This window comes from Xenopus laevis, chromosome 4L, assembly GCF_017654675.1.
Source record: "Xenopus laevis strain J_2021 chromosome 4L, Xenopus_laevis_v10.1, whole genome shotgun sequence".
In the NCBI taxonomy this organism is placed as follows: Eukaryota; Metazoa; Chordata; class Amphibia; order Anura; family Pipidae; genus Xenopus; species Xenopus laevis.
In genome coordinates, this window is record NC_054377.1 from 135,979,375 (window position 1) to 135,992,076 (window position 12,702).

General features: G+C 40.0%; 1 protein-coding gene across 3 annotated transcripts in view; it reads right to left on the reverse strand.

Annotated features, from left to right (window-relative positions):
- Positions 1-12,702, reverse strand: part of LOC108714669 (collagen alpha-1(VII) chain) — a 145,565-nt gene that overhangs the window by 124,343 nt on the left and 8,520 nt on the right. For all 3 annotated transcript variants that reach the window (XM_018259085.2, XM_018259086.2, XM_018259084.2), the window contains exon 2: positions 4,801-4,885. In XM_018259085.2, coding sequence (XP_018114574.1) covers positions 4,801-4,876 — 76 coding nt within the window. In that variant the 5' untranslated portion in view covers positions 4,877-4,885. The remainder of the gene's footprint in view (positions 1-4,800; positions 4,886-12,702) is intronic.

The following is a 12,702-nucleotide window of genomic DNA, read 5'->3' on the forward strand; positions in this document are numbered from 1 at the left end:
AAACAATCCTATTGGGTTTGATTAATTCTTAAATGATTTTTAAGTAGACAAGGTATGGAGATCCAAATTACATGGATATCAAGATTCCTTATAAAGAAAATCCTAGTCCAGAGCATTCCGGATAATAGGTACCAGTTTGCACCTGCAAAGGAGGAAAGTAAGTTGTTTCCATAGATTGGAATATTGCCACATTTTTTAATTAAACAATGAATGTTTGTTATGAAATAACTTCTAAATGAAGCATCTACCGGACCATTTTAATCAGCTAAAGACTGACCAGACTTGATTGCCCACTAATTTCGTTTTGATTTAAGATGAATCTTTTCCAGAACTGCCAGAGCACCAGAGAATCTCATGATGGGCCTCTGCCATGGACAGTGGACATCAACATTTTCTTTTTTACACCTATGCTCTATATGACACCTATTACACTTATTATAATGGTTTTGAGAATGGGCAGTAGGAGGCTCAATCTGGTATGATGGGAAATGCATGGAAGAGTTTGGGCAAACAGGAATATACTTCAGGCATTAAACTAATTATGGTAGAACAGTTTTCCATTCTTTAAATGTTCTTTAAAAAGTGCTCAAGAATCTATACTACTGAATAATGAAATTCCTTGGGATAACAAAGTGAAACATTGATTATAGTGTGCACCAGGCCAATAACCATAAAAGGGTGGTTTGCCTTCACGTTAACGTTAAAGGGATACTGTCATGGGAAAAACAATTTTTTTCAAAATGAATCAGTTAATAGTGCTACTCCAGTAGACTTCTGCACTGAAATCCATTTCTCAAAAGAGCAAACAGATTTTTTTATATTCAATTTTGAAATCTGACATGGGGCTAGACATATTGTCAATTTCCCAGCTGCCCCAAGTCATGTGACTTGTGCTCTGATAAACTTCAATCACTCTTTACTGCTGTACTGCAAGTTGGAGTGATATCACCCCTCCCTTTTCCCCCCCAGCAGCCAAACAAAACAACAATGGGAAGGTAACCAGATAACAGCTCCCTAACACAAGATAACAGCTGCCTGGTAGATCTAAGAACAACACTCAATAGTAAAAACCCATGTCTCACTGAGACACATTCAGTTACATTGAGAAGGAAAAACAGCAGCCTGCCAGAAAGCATTTCTCTCCTAAAGTGCAGGCACAAGTCACATGACCAGGGGCAGCTGGGAAAAATGTCTAGCCCCATGTCAGATTTCAAAATTGAATATAAAAAAAAACTGTTTGCTCTTTTGAGAAATGGATTTCAGTGCAGAATTCTGCTGGAGTAGCACTATTAACTGATTCATTTTGGGGAAAAAATGTTTTCCGATGACAGGATCCCTTTAATATGTTATAGAATGGCCAGTTATAAGCAACTTTGCAATTCATCTTCATTATTTATATTTTAAACTTTTTTTAATTATTTGCCTTCTTCTGACTCTTTCCAGCTTTCAAATGGGAGTCAGTGACCCCATCTAAAAAAACAAATGCTCTGTAAGGCTACAAATGTATTGTTACTAATATAATTAAATCACTCATCTTTCTATACAGGTCCTATCCTATTCATATTCATGTTTCTCATTCAAATCAATGCCCGGTTGTAGGGTAATTGGGACCGTAGCAACCAGATGCTGGTGCTGAAATTTCAAAATGGAGAGCTGCTGAATAAAAAGCTAAATAACTTAAAAAAACACAAATATTAAAAAATGAAAAACAATTGCAAATTGTTTCAGAATATCACTCTCTACATCATACTAAAAGTTTACTCAAAGGTGAACAACCCCTTTAACATTATCCAATCAGAGATAAGCTTTCCAACATTCTAGAATGAGCCACACTAACTTCTGATTTTAATGATTTTATTGGAATAAAAAACAATGTGAGCCCTGCTACAACATAATTAGATGCATTTAACATAAGTTTAGGTCAAAGGAATTTCCATTTATATTATTGATGGAAATGGTTTCATTCAAATGTCAGTAGAATTTATTTATTGTGCCCTTACAGCAGAGTCAGGGTTAACTTCAGGTGCCTAAAAAGCCCGTGGTAAGATATGAGATACGAGTACTGAGAGTAAAGCCAGATGACTGGATTTATCTGTATCTGTAGAAATATCACTCAGTAGGGCTGTCTATCTCATATCTGGAGCAGAAATCATCTGGAGGAAGCTCTTTAGTCATACTCATCATTCTCTTTAATTGAGATCATTTTTCTCTTGGGTCGGGAAGGTGTTTCTTACTGTGTATTGAATTAATATTTTGGCTACAAAATACAATATCGAAATTGACCAGACTTTTTCAGTCCTGCAAAGATGATTCTTGCACAGATCATGTTACCTTAAGTGGCATATTTATCAAGGGTCGAATTTCAAATTGAAAAAACTTTGAAATTTGAATTCAAAAAGACCAACCAAAATGAAGTCAAAGGTGTTTTTTTGGTTGAATAGGTCAGTTTTCGGTCGAATAGGTCCGTATTCGGCCGAATTCGAATCGTACGAATCGAAGGAATAGCGCATTTGATCGAATCCGATTCGAGGTTTTTCCCCAAAAAAACTTTGATTTTTCAAAGTCCACCAATTGACTCCAATTCTTGGAGGTCCCCCATAGACTAAAACAGCAATTTGGCAGATTTTAGATGGAGAATGGTCGAAGTCGTATTTTTAAAGAGACAGTAGTACATGATAAATTTCGAAATTCGAATTTTTGAATTTTTTTCAAATTTTAATCAAATTTGGACTATTCCCTAAAATATAGCTCAAAATTCACCTCAACCTTTGATAAATCTGCCCCTTAAAGTAAACCCTCAAAACATTGATCAGAGCGCTCTTGCAGTTCACATACCGGTAATTGTTTTCTAGTTTTCAAGAGCAGTTTTTACACTGTTAATGTAATGAATTTGAAACAACAGTACCACCTCCTGTTCAGTGTGGATGACTGGCACAACCAGTAAACAATTAAAGGACCAGTAACATCAAAATAATATTTTAAAAAAATTGGTTAGTATACAGTCTTTATTAAGAAATAACTTACCGAAACTCCGCTTGCGCTCTTCTTCAGAAAAGGCGATCCATTGTGCGGTGCTCGATTTCTCCTCCCTGCCTTCCTTATAGGAGATAGCCAGGGAGGAGATATCGAACACCGCATGATGGATTGTCGCCCTGTTGCCTTTTCTGAAGAGGAGTGGAAGTGGAGTTTCGGTAAGTTATTTCTTAATAAAGGCTTTTAAAGTTTAATTTGTCTTGGTGTTTTTTTACAATGTATACGAATGAATTTTAAAAAAATTTTTATGTTACTGGGTCCTTTAAGTTAGTGAAAAAAAGTGTTGTAATGTTGCTTTGAAAAAAAAAAAAGTTTAGGAGCAGAATGGAGTCATTTGAAAGGAGTCCATTCTAAAAATAGCAACATTTACATTTTTTTTCACTAATTTTCTACCGAAAAAATGAACAGCAGGTGGTGCTGTTGTCTAAAATTTATTGTATGAGCAGTGGAAAAACTAATGAATACCAAAGTGTTCAGTAGAGCATCTTGGGCAATTTTATATGAATTTGTATTTGGGGTTTACCTTTAAAATATTCTATTATATTATTATAAGTAGGGTTTGCTTTTATTTTATGTTCAGTAAAACATTTGCAGAGGCTATTCAGAACAGGGATCTTTATTGATGTGAGTGAGAGCAGCCGAGACTGCTTTACACTGATATTGTCACTAAAACTATTATAGAAGTGTTCCTACTCAGTGGTAAGGAGGGGTGAGTCTACCTCCGCTACACATACAGTAAAGGTCCAACCTCCCTTATTTAAGGCATACAGCCTGCACAACAGAAAATAATCCTTCTCCTGGCACAATACAGAACACACAGCACACTCTGCATGGATAGGGCTGTCAGATCTGTGCTTCAAAGAGCTGCACAACGTATGGTATGGCCATTAATAATCAGTAATATCATATTGCAATTGGCCTTTTAACCTCATCCACAGACACTAACACACACAAAGGAGTGGAAATTGATGCTGCTTTCCCTTAGGAAAGGCAAAACGTTTTATCAGTTTAAACACAGGACACCATCATTGCTGTTGTTTGAACCTTAATTCTGTTGACTGCAAGGACTCGCCTCTGGGCATTTGTAAGGTGCTGTTAATAAATAAGTGCCCTCGAGAAGAACTTGTACTGAGCTTGGAGACGTGGATATATTTGCACAGATGACTCATAACCCCTGGAAGGTGCATTTTCTAGTGAAAGTAAACTTGACAAGGCTGTACTATATTTCATAACTCAAATCTTTCAGATCCCCTAAAGGAGAAATATTACACTCCATGCATAAAAGTTATATGCTTTCTTATGGTCTGGAGGCTTTACTTGCTTGCCTCCAATAGATTGTAATAGCCTGCCATCAAGAAACGTGTGAAAGTTATTTTTATTGCCATATTCCAGCCAGCATATCTATCTATCTATCTATCTATCTATCTATCTATCTATCTATCTATCTATCTATCTATCTATCTATCTATTTAAATATATATAATATAAAAAATAAATAATGAAACCACATGAAAGTTGCTTACAATTGGCCATTCTATAATATACTAAAAGTCAACTTAAAGGTGAATCACCCCTTCAAACTCAATTAAATTCTTGAGCTAATTATACTGTAGTTCTGTAGTTCTGAATCTGCCTGAACAAAATTGTACAGCAGTGCAGAAGAATTTGAGAAGAATTACAGTTCCATGGAAGAATAAGAACCAAAAAGTGATTTCTTCTCTTGATATCCACGTCACATACAAATCAGGTGCAAGTGGTGGACATTACCTTGTTGCGCTGAGCTTCTTTCAGGATAAAATGCTAATGAATGCAGTGCCACCAATAGGGCAGTAAACCCTCTCATCTTCTGAGCCTAAAAAAAAAGAAAATTTTAGTTGTCTGATAAAAGTTCAGATGAATTGATTACAATTGTAGTATTCCAGACATTTCTTTCACAAATACAGTCGATACATAGGAACCACTGTTAGGTAAACACACCCAAAAAAGGTCTCTCCTTTTTTACCCACATTTTATCTGATTCATCAGACCAGACTCAATGGGCACATTGGCACTTAGCACAAATACAGGTATGGGACCTGTGATCCAGAATTAAACCCAAAAGGATTGTTTTGCTTCCAATAAGGGTTAATTATATGTTAGCTAGGATCAAGTACAAGCTACTGTTTTATTATTACAAAGAAAAAGGAAATCATTTTTAAAAATGTGAATTATTTGATTAAAATGGAGTCTATGGGAGACAACCTTCCCATAATTCGGAGGATATTGGGTTACAGATAACAGATCCCATGCCTGTATATGGAAGTTTAAAGAGTGTTTAATGAATGGTGTCAATAAGCAGAACATTAGGGATCAGTGGTTGGGGGCCAGCCTTGCCTTGCAGCGCCCCAGGCAACCCAGCCAGCCGTGGCGCCCTTTCCACCGCGCAAACAGGAAGTACGCGCTCCTTCCGGTATGCTCTCCTCCACCCCTCCTCCTCCACCCCTCCTGTATGTGCACGCGCACAAACAGTACGCAGGACTGAAGAGGAGAGGAGCGCACTCAGCCGGACTAGGGGTAGGAAGTGTAGAAAGGTACGTGCCTGGCACCCTCCAAGCTTTGCGCCCTAGGCACGTGCCTACTCTGCCTACCCCTAGTTCCGGCCCTGCCTTGCAGACATTGGTGCAACTGTAGTGGAAGCAGACCCCGCAGTCACAGGGGGATCCTGCACTGTGGGGTCTGCTTCCTCTATAACAAATAAAAATCCCCCTCCTCCTCAGTTGCTGCATTACTTGCTGCGGAAAGGGGGCACAAGTCGGGGTGGGAGTGGGCGGAGTCGTGGGGAATGGGCATGGTGGAGGCGGTATGTGAGCGGGAGGATGGTGATCGGAATTTCTGGGCCCCTCTGAAGATTTTTTGCAGGGGGGGTACTTGCAGACAGCTGGTTATTCTTTACTGAGCCATCAGACAAGGCTGTCTCTGGCTGCTGCAAAGAAATACTAAAGAAAGGTAAAAGAGCCTTTCTCTTGTATGTTAGCAATATTATTCCAAGTGAAACAAGGCATCAAAATCCCTTTGTAAAGTGAGCTTCAAAGATACCTTCTACCATGATAAAACATTAGCCGAGTTGCTAAATAGAGACCCTTTCTATAAAAAGAACCTTAAATGCAATGGGCTTTTGGAAATTCCCACTGCAAAATCTAATAATGCTTGTCATTCAAATACTTGTCTTCAAAATGTTTATCTTTCAATCTTTTTCTCTGCCTTCTGTGTAAAAAATGCAAGTCTCCTAGCTGTTCCTAGAAATCTGGTGACCCGTACCCTCATAAAAATGTCTCTCCTGTCAAATTAGTGTTCTGTGCAATTCCCATTTTGCTCTTGGAACTAAAGCATCTCCAGATTGTTTTACAAGATTAGCACCCGTTGTTCAGCCTAAGCCTCCTCCGTTATGCACTTTGCCAATGATTTAAATATAGATAGGTGTAAGATAATAAATACTATCAGTGAAACACATTAGGTGAAACGTGGTTCTCCATACATGGTTGTAAAAGAACTAATCTTAGCAACAATACATCAATGAAAGAGAGAGTTTGAGAAGAGCAGAATCCAGACATTGTGGTCCAGCAAGGGGTTACAAATTAGGAACGTCCATCTATCTTTAGCTGTTGGTCACATGTTGAGGATGTTGAGGGTGCACTTCCACAGTAGGGGTGGACATACAGGTTGTGATATAACTAAACTTTATTACATCACAAAATAATGTGTAAATTATAATTTTGCAAGAGCATCTGTTGGCTAAGGAGACCTTCTGGAGCTGGGTGCTCAGGGAAAATGGCCTATGACCAGGGCCCTGGAATTTCAAGTCCACAGAGGCCCAACCAGCCCCACACCAGTCTACTAAATAGTGTCTATGGCAACTTACAGCAGCTCCTCTAGCATTTGCCAGAACCCACAGATTGGCAGTTCATCCTGCCTATGACATTATGGCTTTGGGAAGATATCATGGGGGTTATTAGCTGCAAGGTTATGTCACATAGCTGCCTTCTGTTCATTGGTTGATACCTAGTTGATAGGACTTTATGCCATCTACCACACAGATTATAAAGACTACTGGCTTTGCTAATATAGAAGAAGGCTTGTAAATGTCAATTCCAACATGATGGGTCTTAATAATGTGTAAATAAACAAGTCTGGATGGGTTGGATGTCTAGACTAGAGCTGAGTGAAGTGAAGTGTTTTCAGGCAGTTTGAGTCATCTACAGTATATGCTATTACAGCCAGCCAGGCTTTGCCCTTATCTCTACTGCTCCACCCCCCCCCCCCCCACTTAATCAACATCTATAAGATTTCCTTCGACTTTCTTACTTTCAGAGGGCAGAGCTTATTGACATAAGGCTAAAGACGCAGGTGCTGGTTCTTTTTGATAAGTTCAGTGCGGCTCAATGGTGGAGGGTTAACCAGTTGTGTAAACCATCTGGTGTGGTGGAAGGAGCTTGCAGGGATTACTCCACCATTCCTGGGGTCAATTTTAGACAATAATTGTGAATTTTGCACACTGAAAAATCGGAAAATTATTTATTGGCCCCAAAAAAACATACAAAACAACAATGTTTCAGGTCTTGTGAAGTGTGTCATATTTTAGGAGGGCTTTATATATAATAGATAATGGAGGAGACATCACCAGTCCCACTTCTAAACTGATTCCCTAGAAACACCCAGTGCATAAAACAACATACATTTTAATCAGAATTCATGGTTTAAGTTGATCAAAGTCTCTTATAATGCCATTGGTATAAAACGTCAATTGGTAAAAAAGTTAAATTATAGTTTTTTTTTTCAATAGTTCATAACATTTACTTTCATGTCCATAGTGGTTGAGACTCCATAATGACAATAGCTTGTAATCATTAGTCATAATAAGGGTAAAATCCACAAGAGCCATAAATATCCTGTAAATCATTTCATTATAAATGGTGCTTAGTGCCTATTGAAATAAAATGGGTGGGTGGATCCTACTTTTTGGAAATACAGACAGTCAAATGAGTAATCACAACAGATGGTTTAAATAGTGTTGCAAGTAGCGGTTACTGAACCCCAGCTCAAAGTCATTTTACGGGGCCTTCTTAAAGTTTACCAATATATATTAAAATTGCCCAAAAATTAGGAACCTGCTGGCCCCCTTTAAATTCCTGGGTCCCCTTACAGCCCGGGTCCAAGCCTTCAGCACAAAAGCAACAGATTTGCGGCTCTAGTTAGCCCCTAGCAAATTGATGGACTTGACTCAATGACATTTGCTGCTTGAATAGTTCCCATTCTTTCTACGGCTTCTGGGTGAAGACACAAACTTGACTCTTCTGTGAATCTGAACCTGTGAATCTGAACCTGTGAATAAATCATCGGTGCGCCTGTCCTCCATGACCTGAGGTTGATCAGTATGTGTTCATGAGTTCACATTGAAAGAATGCTGGGTTTTTATTCATTCATGTGGCTTTTCATCACAAAAGACGCATGTAAGATAGAGAACAATTTGTGTGTATGTCTATAGCAGGGGTCCCCAACCTTTTTACCCATGAGACACATTCAAATGTAAAAAGAGTTGGAGAGCAACATAAACATGAAAAAGTTCCTGGGAGTGCCAAATAAGTTCTGTGATTGGCTATTTGGTAGCCTCTATATGGACTGGAAGCCTACAGGAGACTCTGTTTGGGAATTCATCTGATTTTTATACAACCAAAACTTGCCTCCGAGCCTGGAATTCAAAAATAAGCTCCTGCTTTGAGGCCACTGGGAGCAACGTCCAAGGGGTTGACTATTAGAGATGTCGCGAACTGTTCGCCGGCGAACTTGTTCGCGCGAACATCGGGTGTTCGCGCTCGCCGGAAGTTCGCGAACGTCGCGCGACGTTCGCCATTTTGGGTTCGCCATTGTTGGCGCTTTTTTTTGCCCTCTCACCCCAGACCAGCAGGTACATGGCAGCCAATCAGGAAGCTCTCCCCTGGACCACTCCCCTTCCCTATAAAAACCGAAGCCCTGCAGCGTTTTTTCACTCTGCCTGTGTGTGCTGAAGAGATAGTGTAGGGAGAGAGCTGCTGCCTGTTAGTGATTTCAGGGACAGTTGAAAGTTTGCTGGCTAGTAATCGTTTTGATACTGCTCTGTTATTGGAGGGACAGAAGTCTGCAGGGGTTTGAGGGACATTTAAGCTTAGGTAGCTTTGCTGGCTAGTAATCTACCTTCTACTGCAGTGCTCTGTATGTAGCTGCAGTGGGCAGCTGTCCTGCTTCTGATCTCATCTGCTGACTGCTGCAATAACAGTAGTCCTTGTAAGGACTGCTTTTATTTATTTTTTTGTTGTTTTACTACTACTACTACTACTACTACTACTACTACTACTATAAGAGCCCAGTGCTATTAGTCTAGCAGTGTTGGGGAGTGGGACTGGTGTGCTAATCTGCTGCTCCTAGTAGTTCAGCAGCACCAACTTTAATTTTTTTTTTTTAATATTCATTTTTTTTTATTTTACTTTTTTTTATTTTACTACCGCTGTAGTAGTGTATAAGTTGACCTTTTAGGCATTATTTGCCCTGTAGGCATTATTTGCACACTGTTTTCTTCAACCCGCCATCGAGCTGTGTGACCTTGTTCCCATTCTGTCTAAATATCCATAATATTACCGTCTCCAGAAAAAACACCGGAGTCACTTTTTTCAAGCAGCCATAATATATTTTACGTAATCCGTATCCACCGCTGTAGTAGTGTATACGTTGGCCTTGTAGGCATTATTTGCACACTGTTTTCTTCAACCCGCCATCGAGCTGTGTGACCTTGTTCCCATTCTGTCTAAATATCCATAATATTACCGTCTCCAGAAAAAACACCGGAGTCACTTTTTTCAAGCAGCCATAATATATTTTACGTAATGGCGAAAAATGACTATTTTCAGCATTTATATGGCATATTTTTTCTGGCAACTGTGCTTCAGTGGCTGCGTCCAAAAAAACTGGGCAAACAATGCCTACAAGGTCAACGTATGGCAGTTGTTTAAAGAGAACAGTAGATTACTAGCCAGCAAAGCTACCTAAGCTAAAATGTCCCTCAAATCCCTGCAGACTTCTGTCCCTCCAATACAGAGCAGTATCAAGCAGATTACTAGCCAGCAAACTTACTATCATCTGTCCCTGAAATCACTAACAGCTCTCCCCCTACACTATCTCTTCCAAGCACACACAGGCAGATTTTTCAGATACATTTTTGCCCTTGATCCCCCTCTGGCATGCCACTGTCCAGGTCGTTGCACCCTTTAAACAACTTTAAAATCATTTTTCTGGCCAGAAATGTCTTTTCTAGATGTTAAAGTTCGCCTTCCCATTGAAGTCTATGGGGTTCGCGAACCGTTCGCGAACCGCTCGCGTTTTTGCGCAAGTTCGCGAATATGTTCGCGAACTTTTTTTCCGACGTTCGCTACATCCCTATTGACTATGAAGATTTTCATTCATCCAGGTCATGGTATATCTACTTATACTAGATATCCAAGGGGTTGGCGAGCAACATATTGCTCGTGAGCCACTGGTTGGGGGTAACTGGTCTATAGTGTCATGTTCAACCCATCAACTCAAACACTTTTTTTTTAAAGTTCCATACATACAGTATGTGCAAACTAGATATGTAGAAGTTATGCCTCAAAGCAGATATATTTAGAATAATACGCAGACATAAGCCATGAGCAAAATCATTTCAAGACCAACCGAGAACATCAGGACGAATTGTGTGAAGGTACAAGTTGGAGAAGGCCTAGGCTAGAAAGAAAGGGAGCCAGTTGCTCATGTCCCATATTGGCACTTTAATTCAATAGTGGCATGCATGATGCTTGCACTGGCTGGACTGCAGACTTTGATCACTGCCCACCATGAATTATTGATAGAATGGGTCTATACTGGTGGTCTCTTTTATACTTACACCACCATAGAGACCAGGGATCTCTTTTAAATAATGGTGGATCTACCAGGGGGAAGGCCCACTCTGCAGGGTCACTGCCTGGACAGCATCAGTGCAGAGCTGCTAGGAGGCAAGCTGGTCGGGAAGGGGGGCACGATGCAAGGGGACCCTGGTGCAAATTTTTCACCCAAGCTCATGATGCACTAGTGACATTGCTGTTTTTATGTGCTGATGACATTTCCTAATGTGCGTGTGACTGTGATAGGGAATGTAGCTTGTAAACTTCACTTGGGAAAGCATGATGTGAATGACCATAAACAGTGGCGTAACTAGATATTACTGGGCCCCACAGCAAATTATTTTTCAGGCCCCCAAAATGTTTTGGGGTTGACTTGTTTCTCCAATATTTATTGAAATTGTATATGAATTAGGGCCTCATGGGGCCCCTATACCTCCTGGGCCCCCCTGCAGCCGCAGGGTCTGCTTCCTCTATAGTTACGCCCCTGACCATAAATGTGTCGGCGTTATCTAAATATAGAATAATAAATGAAAATGTGCTTCTGCCAGTTTAACTACAGATAAACCCACCATGTGGCAGACACAGAGCAAAGCGCACACATGTGCATGCCTTCCTGAGAGCTGCGCAAGGAAGAACTATTTCAGCTGTAGGCAAAAGCCAACACAAGGATGTCATTCTCATCATGGTAAAGAGCATATGCCGGAAACTTTGGGATTTTCTGTGCTATTTGATGGGGGTGTGTGATATATTAGAGAGGAGATCTGGGAAATGTGTCATCTAACTACTCACTGGAGCAAGAAATGAGCCCACAAAATTCAGCATGTTCTTCTTCATCTGTATTGAAGCAGTGTGACAAGCCCTCCCAACAATTATCATATTCACTTGTATTTATTGCATGTGTCATACCTAAAGGCAAAGTGGGTAAAATTGAACTCGGAACCCCCACACTGCAAAGCAGTAGTACTAATCACTGAGCCACAGTGTTGTGTATCTTATAAGAACAATTACAAGTATGGGACCTGTTATCCAGAATGCCAGAGACCTGGAGTTTTCTGGATAAGGGCATGTTCTGTCATTTTGATCTTCATACCTTAAGTCTGATTAGTCTGATACCTTAAGTAAACTCATTTAAACATTAAATAACCCCAATAGGCTGGTTTTGCTTCCAATAAGGATTAATTATATCTTAGTTGGGATCAAGTACAAGCTACTGTTTTATTATTACAGAGAAAAAAAAGCAAACATTTTTAAAAAGTTATTTGATTAAAATGGAGCCTATGGGAATTGGCCTTCCCATAATTCAGAGCTTTCTGGATAAGTGGTGTCCAGATAACGGACCCCATACCTGTACATAGAATTAAAGATATCCAACTTGCAACCCTACCAGCTTTAATCTACAAATCCCCGTCAGTATCTGATATATACAGGGCCGGATTTACATAGTGGGCACCCCTAGGCCCACTGCTGTTCGTCGCCCCTGTCCCCTCCCCTTTATTTGTGCAAATTTTCATAATCTGGACTGGAGCAATGGGGATTCTCGCACTGGAAATTAAAAAAATTATTGTACCCAGTGTTTTTGAACCAATGTGGGTGTGGTTGGGCAGCATGCCGCCCCCCTAAAATCCTGCCACCCTAGGCCCGGGCCTAGGTGGCCTTTCCACAAATCCGGGCCTGGATATATATATATATATATATATATATATAAATATCAAACACAATATATCATTACACATTTGCATTA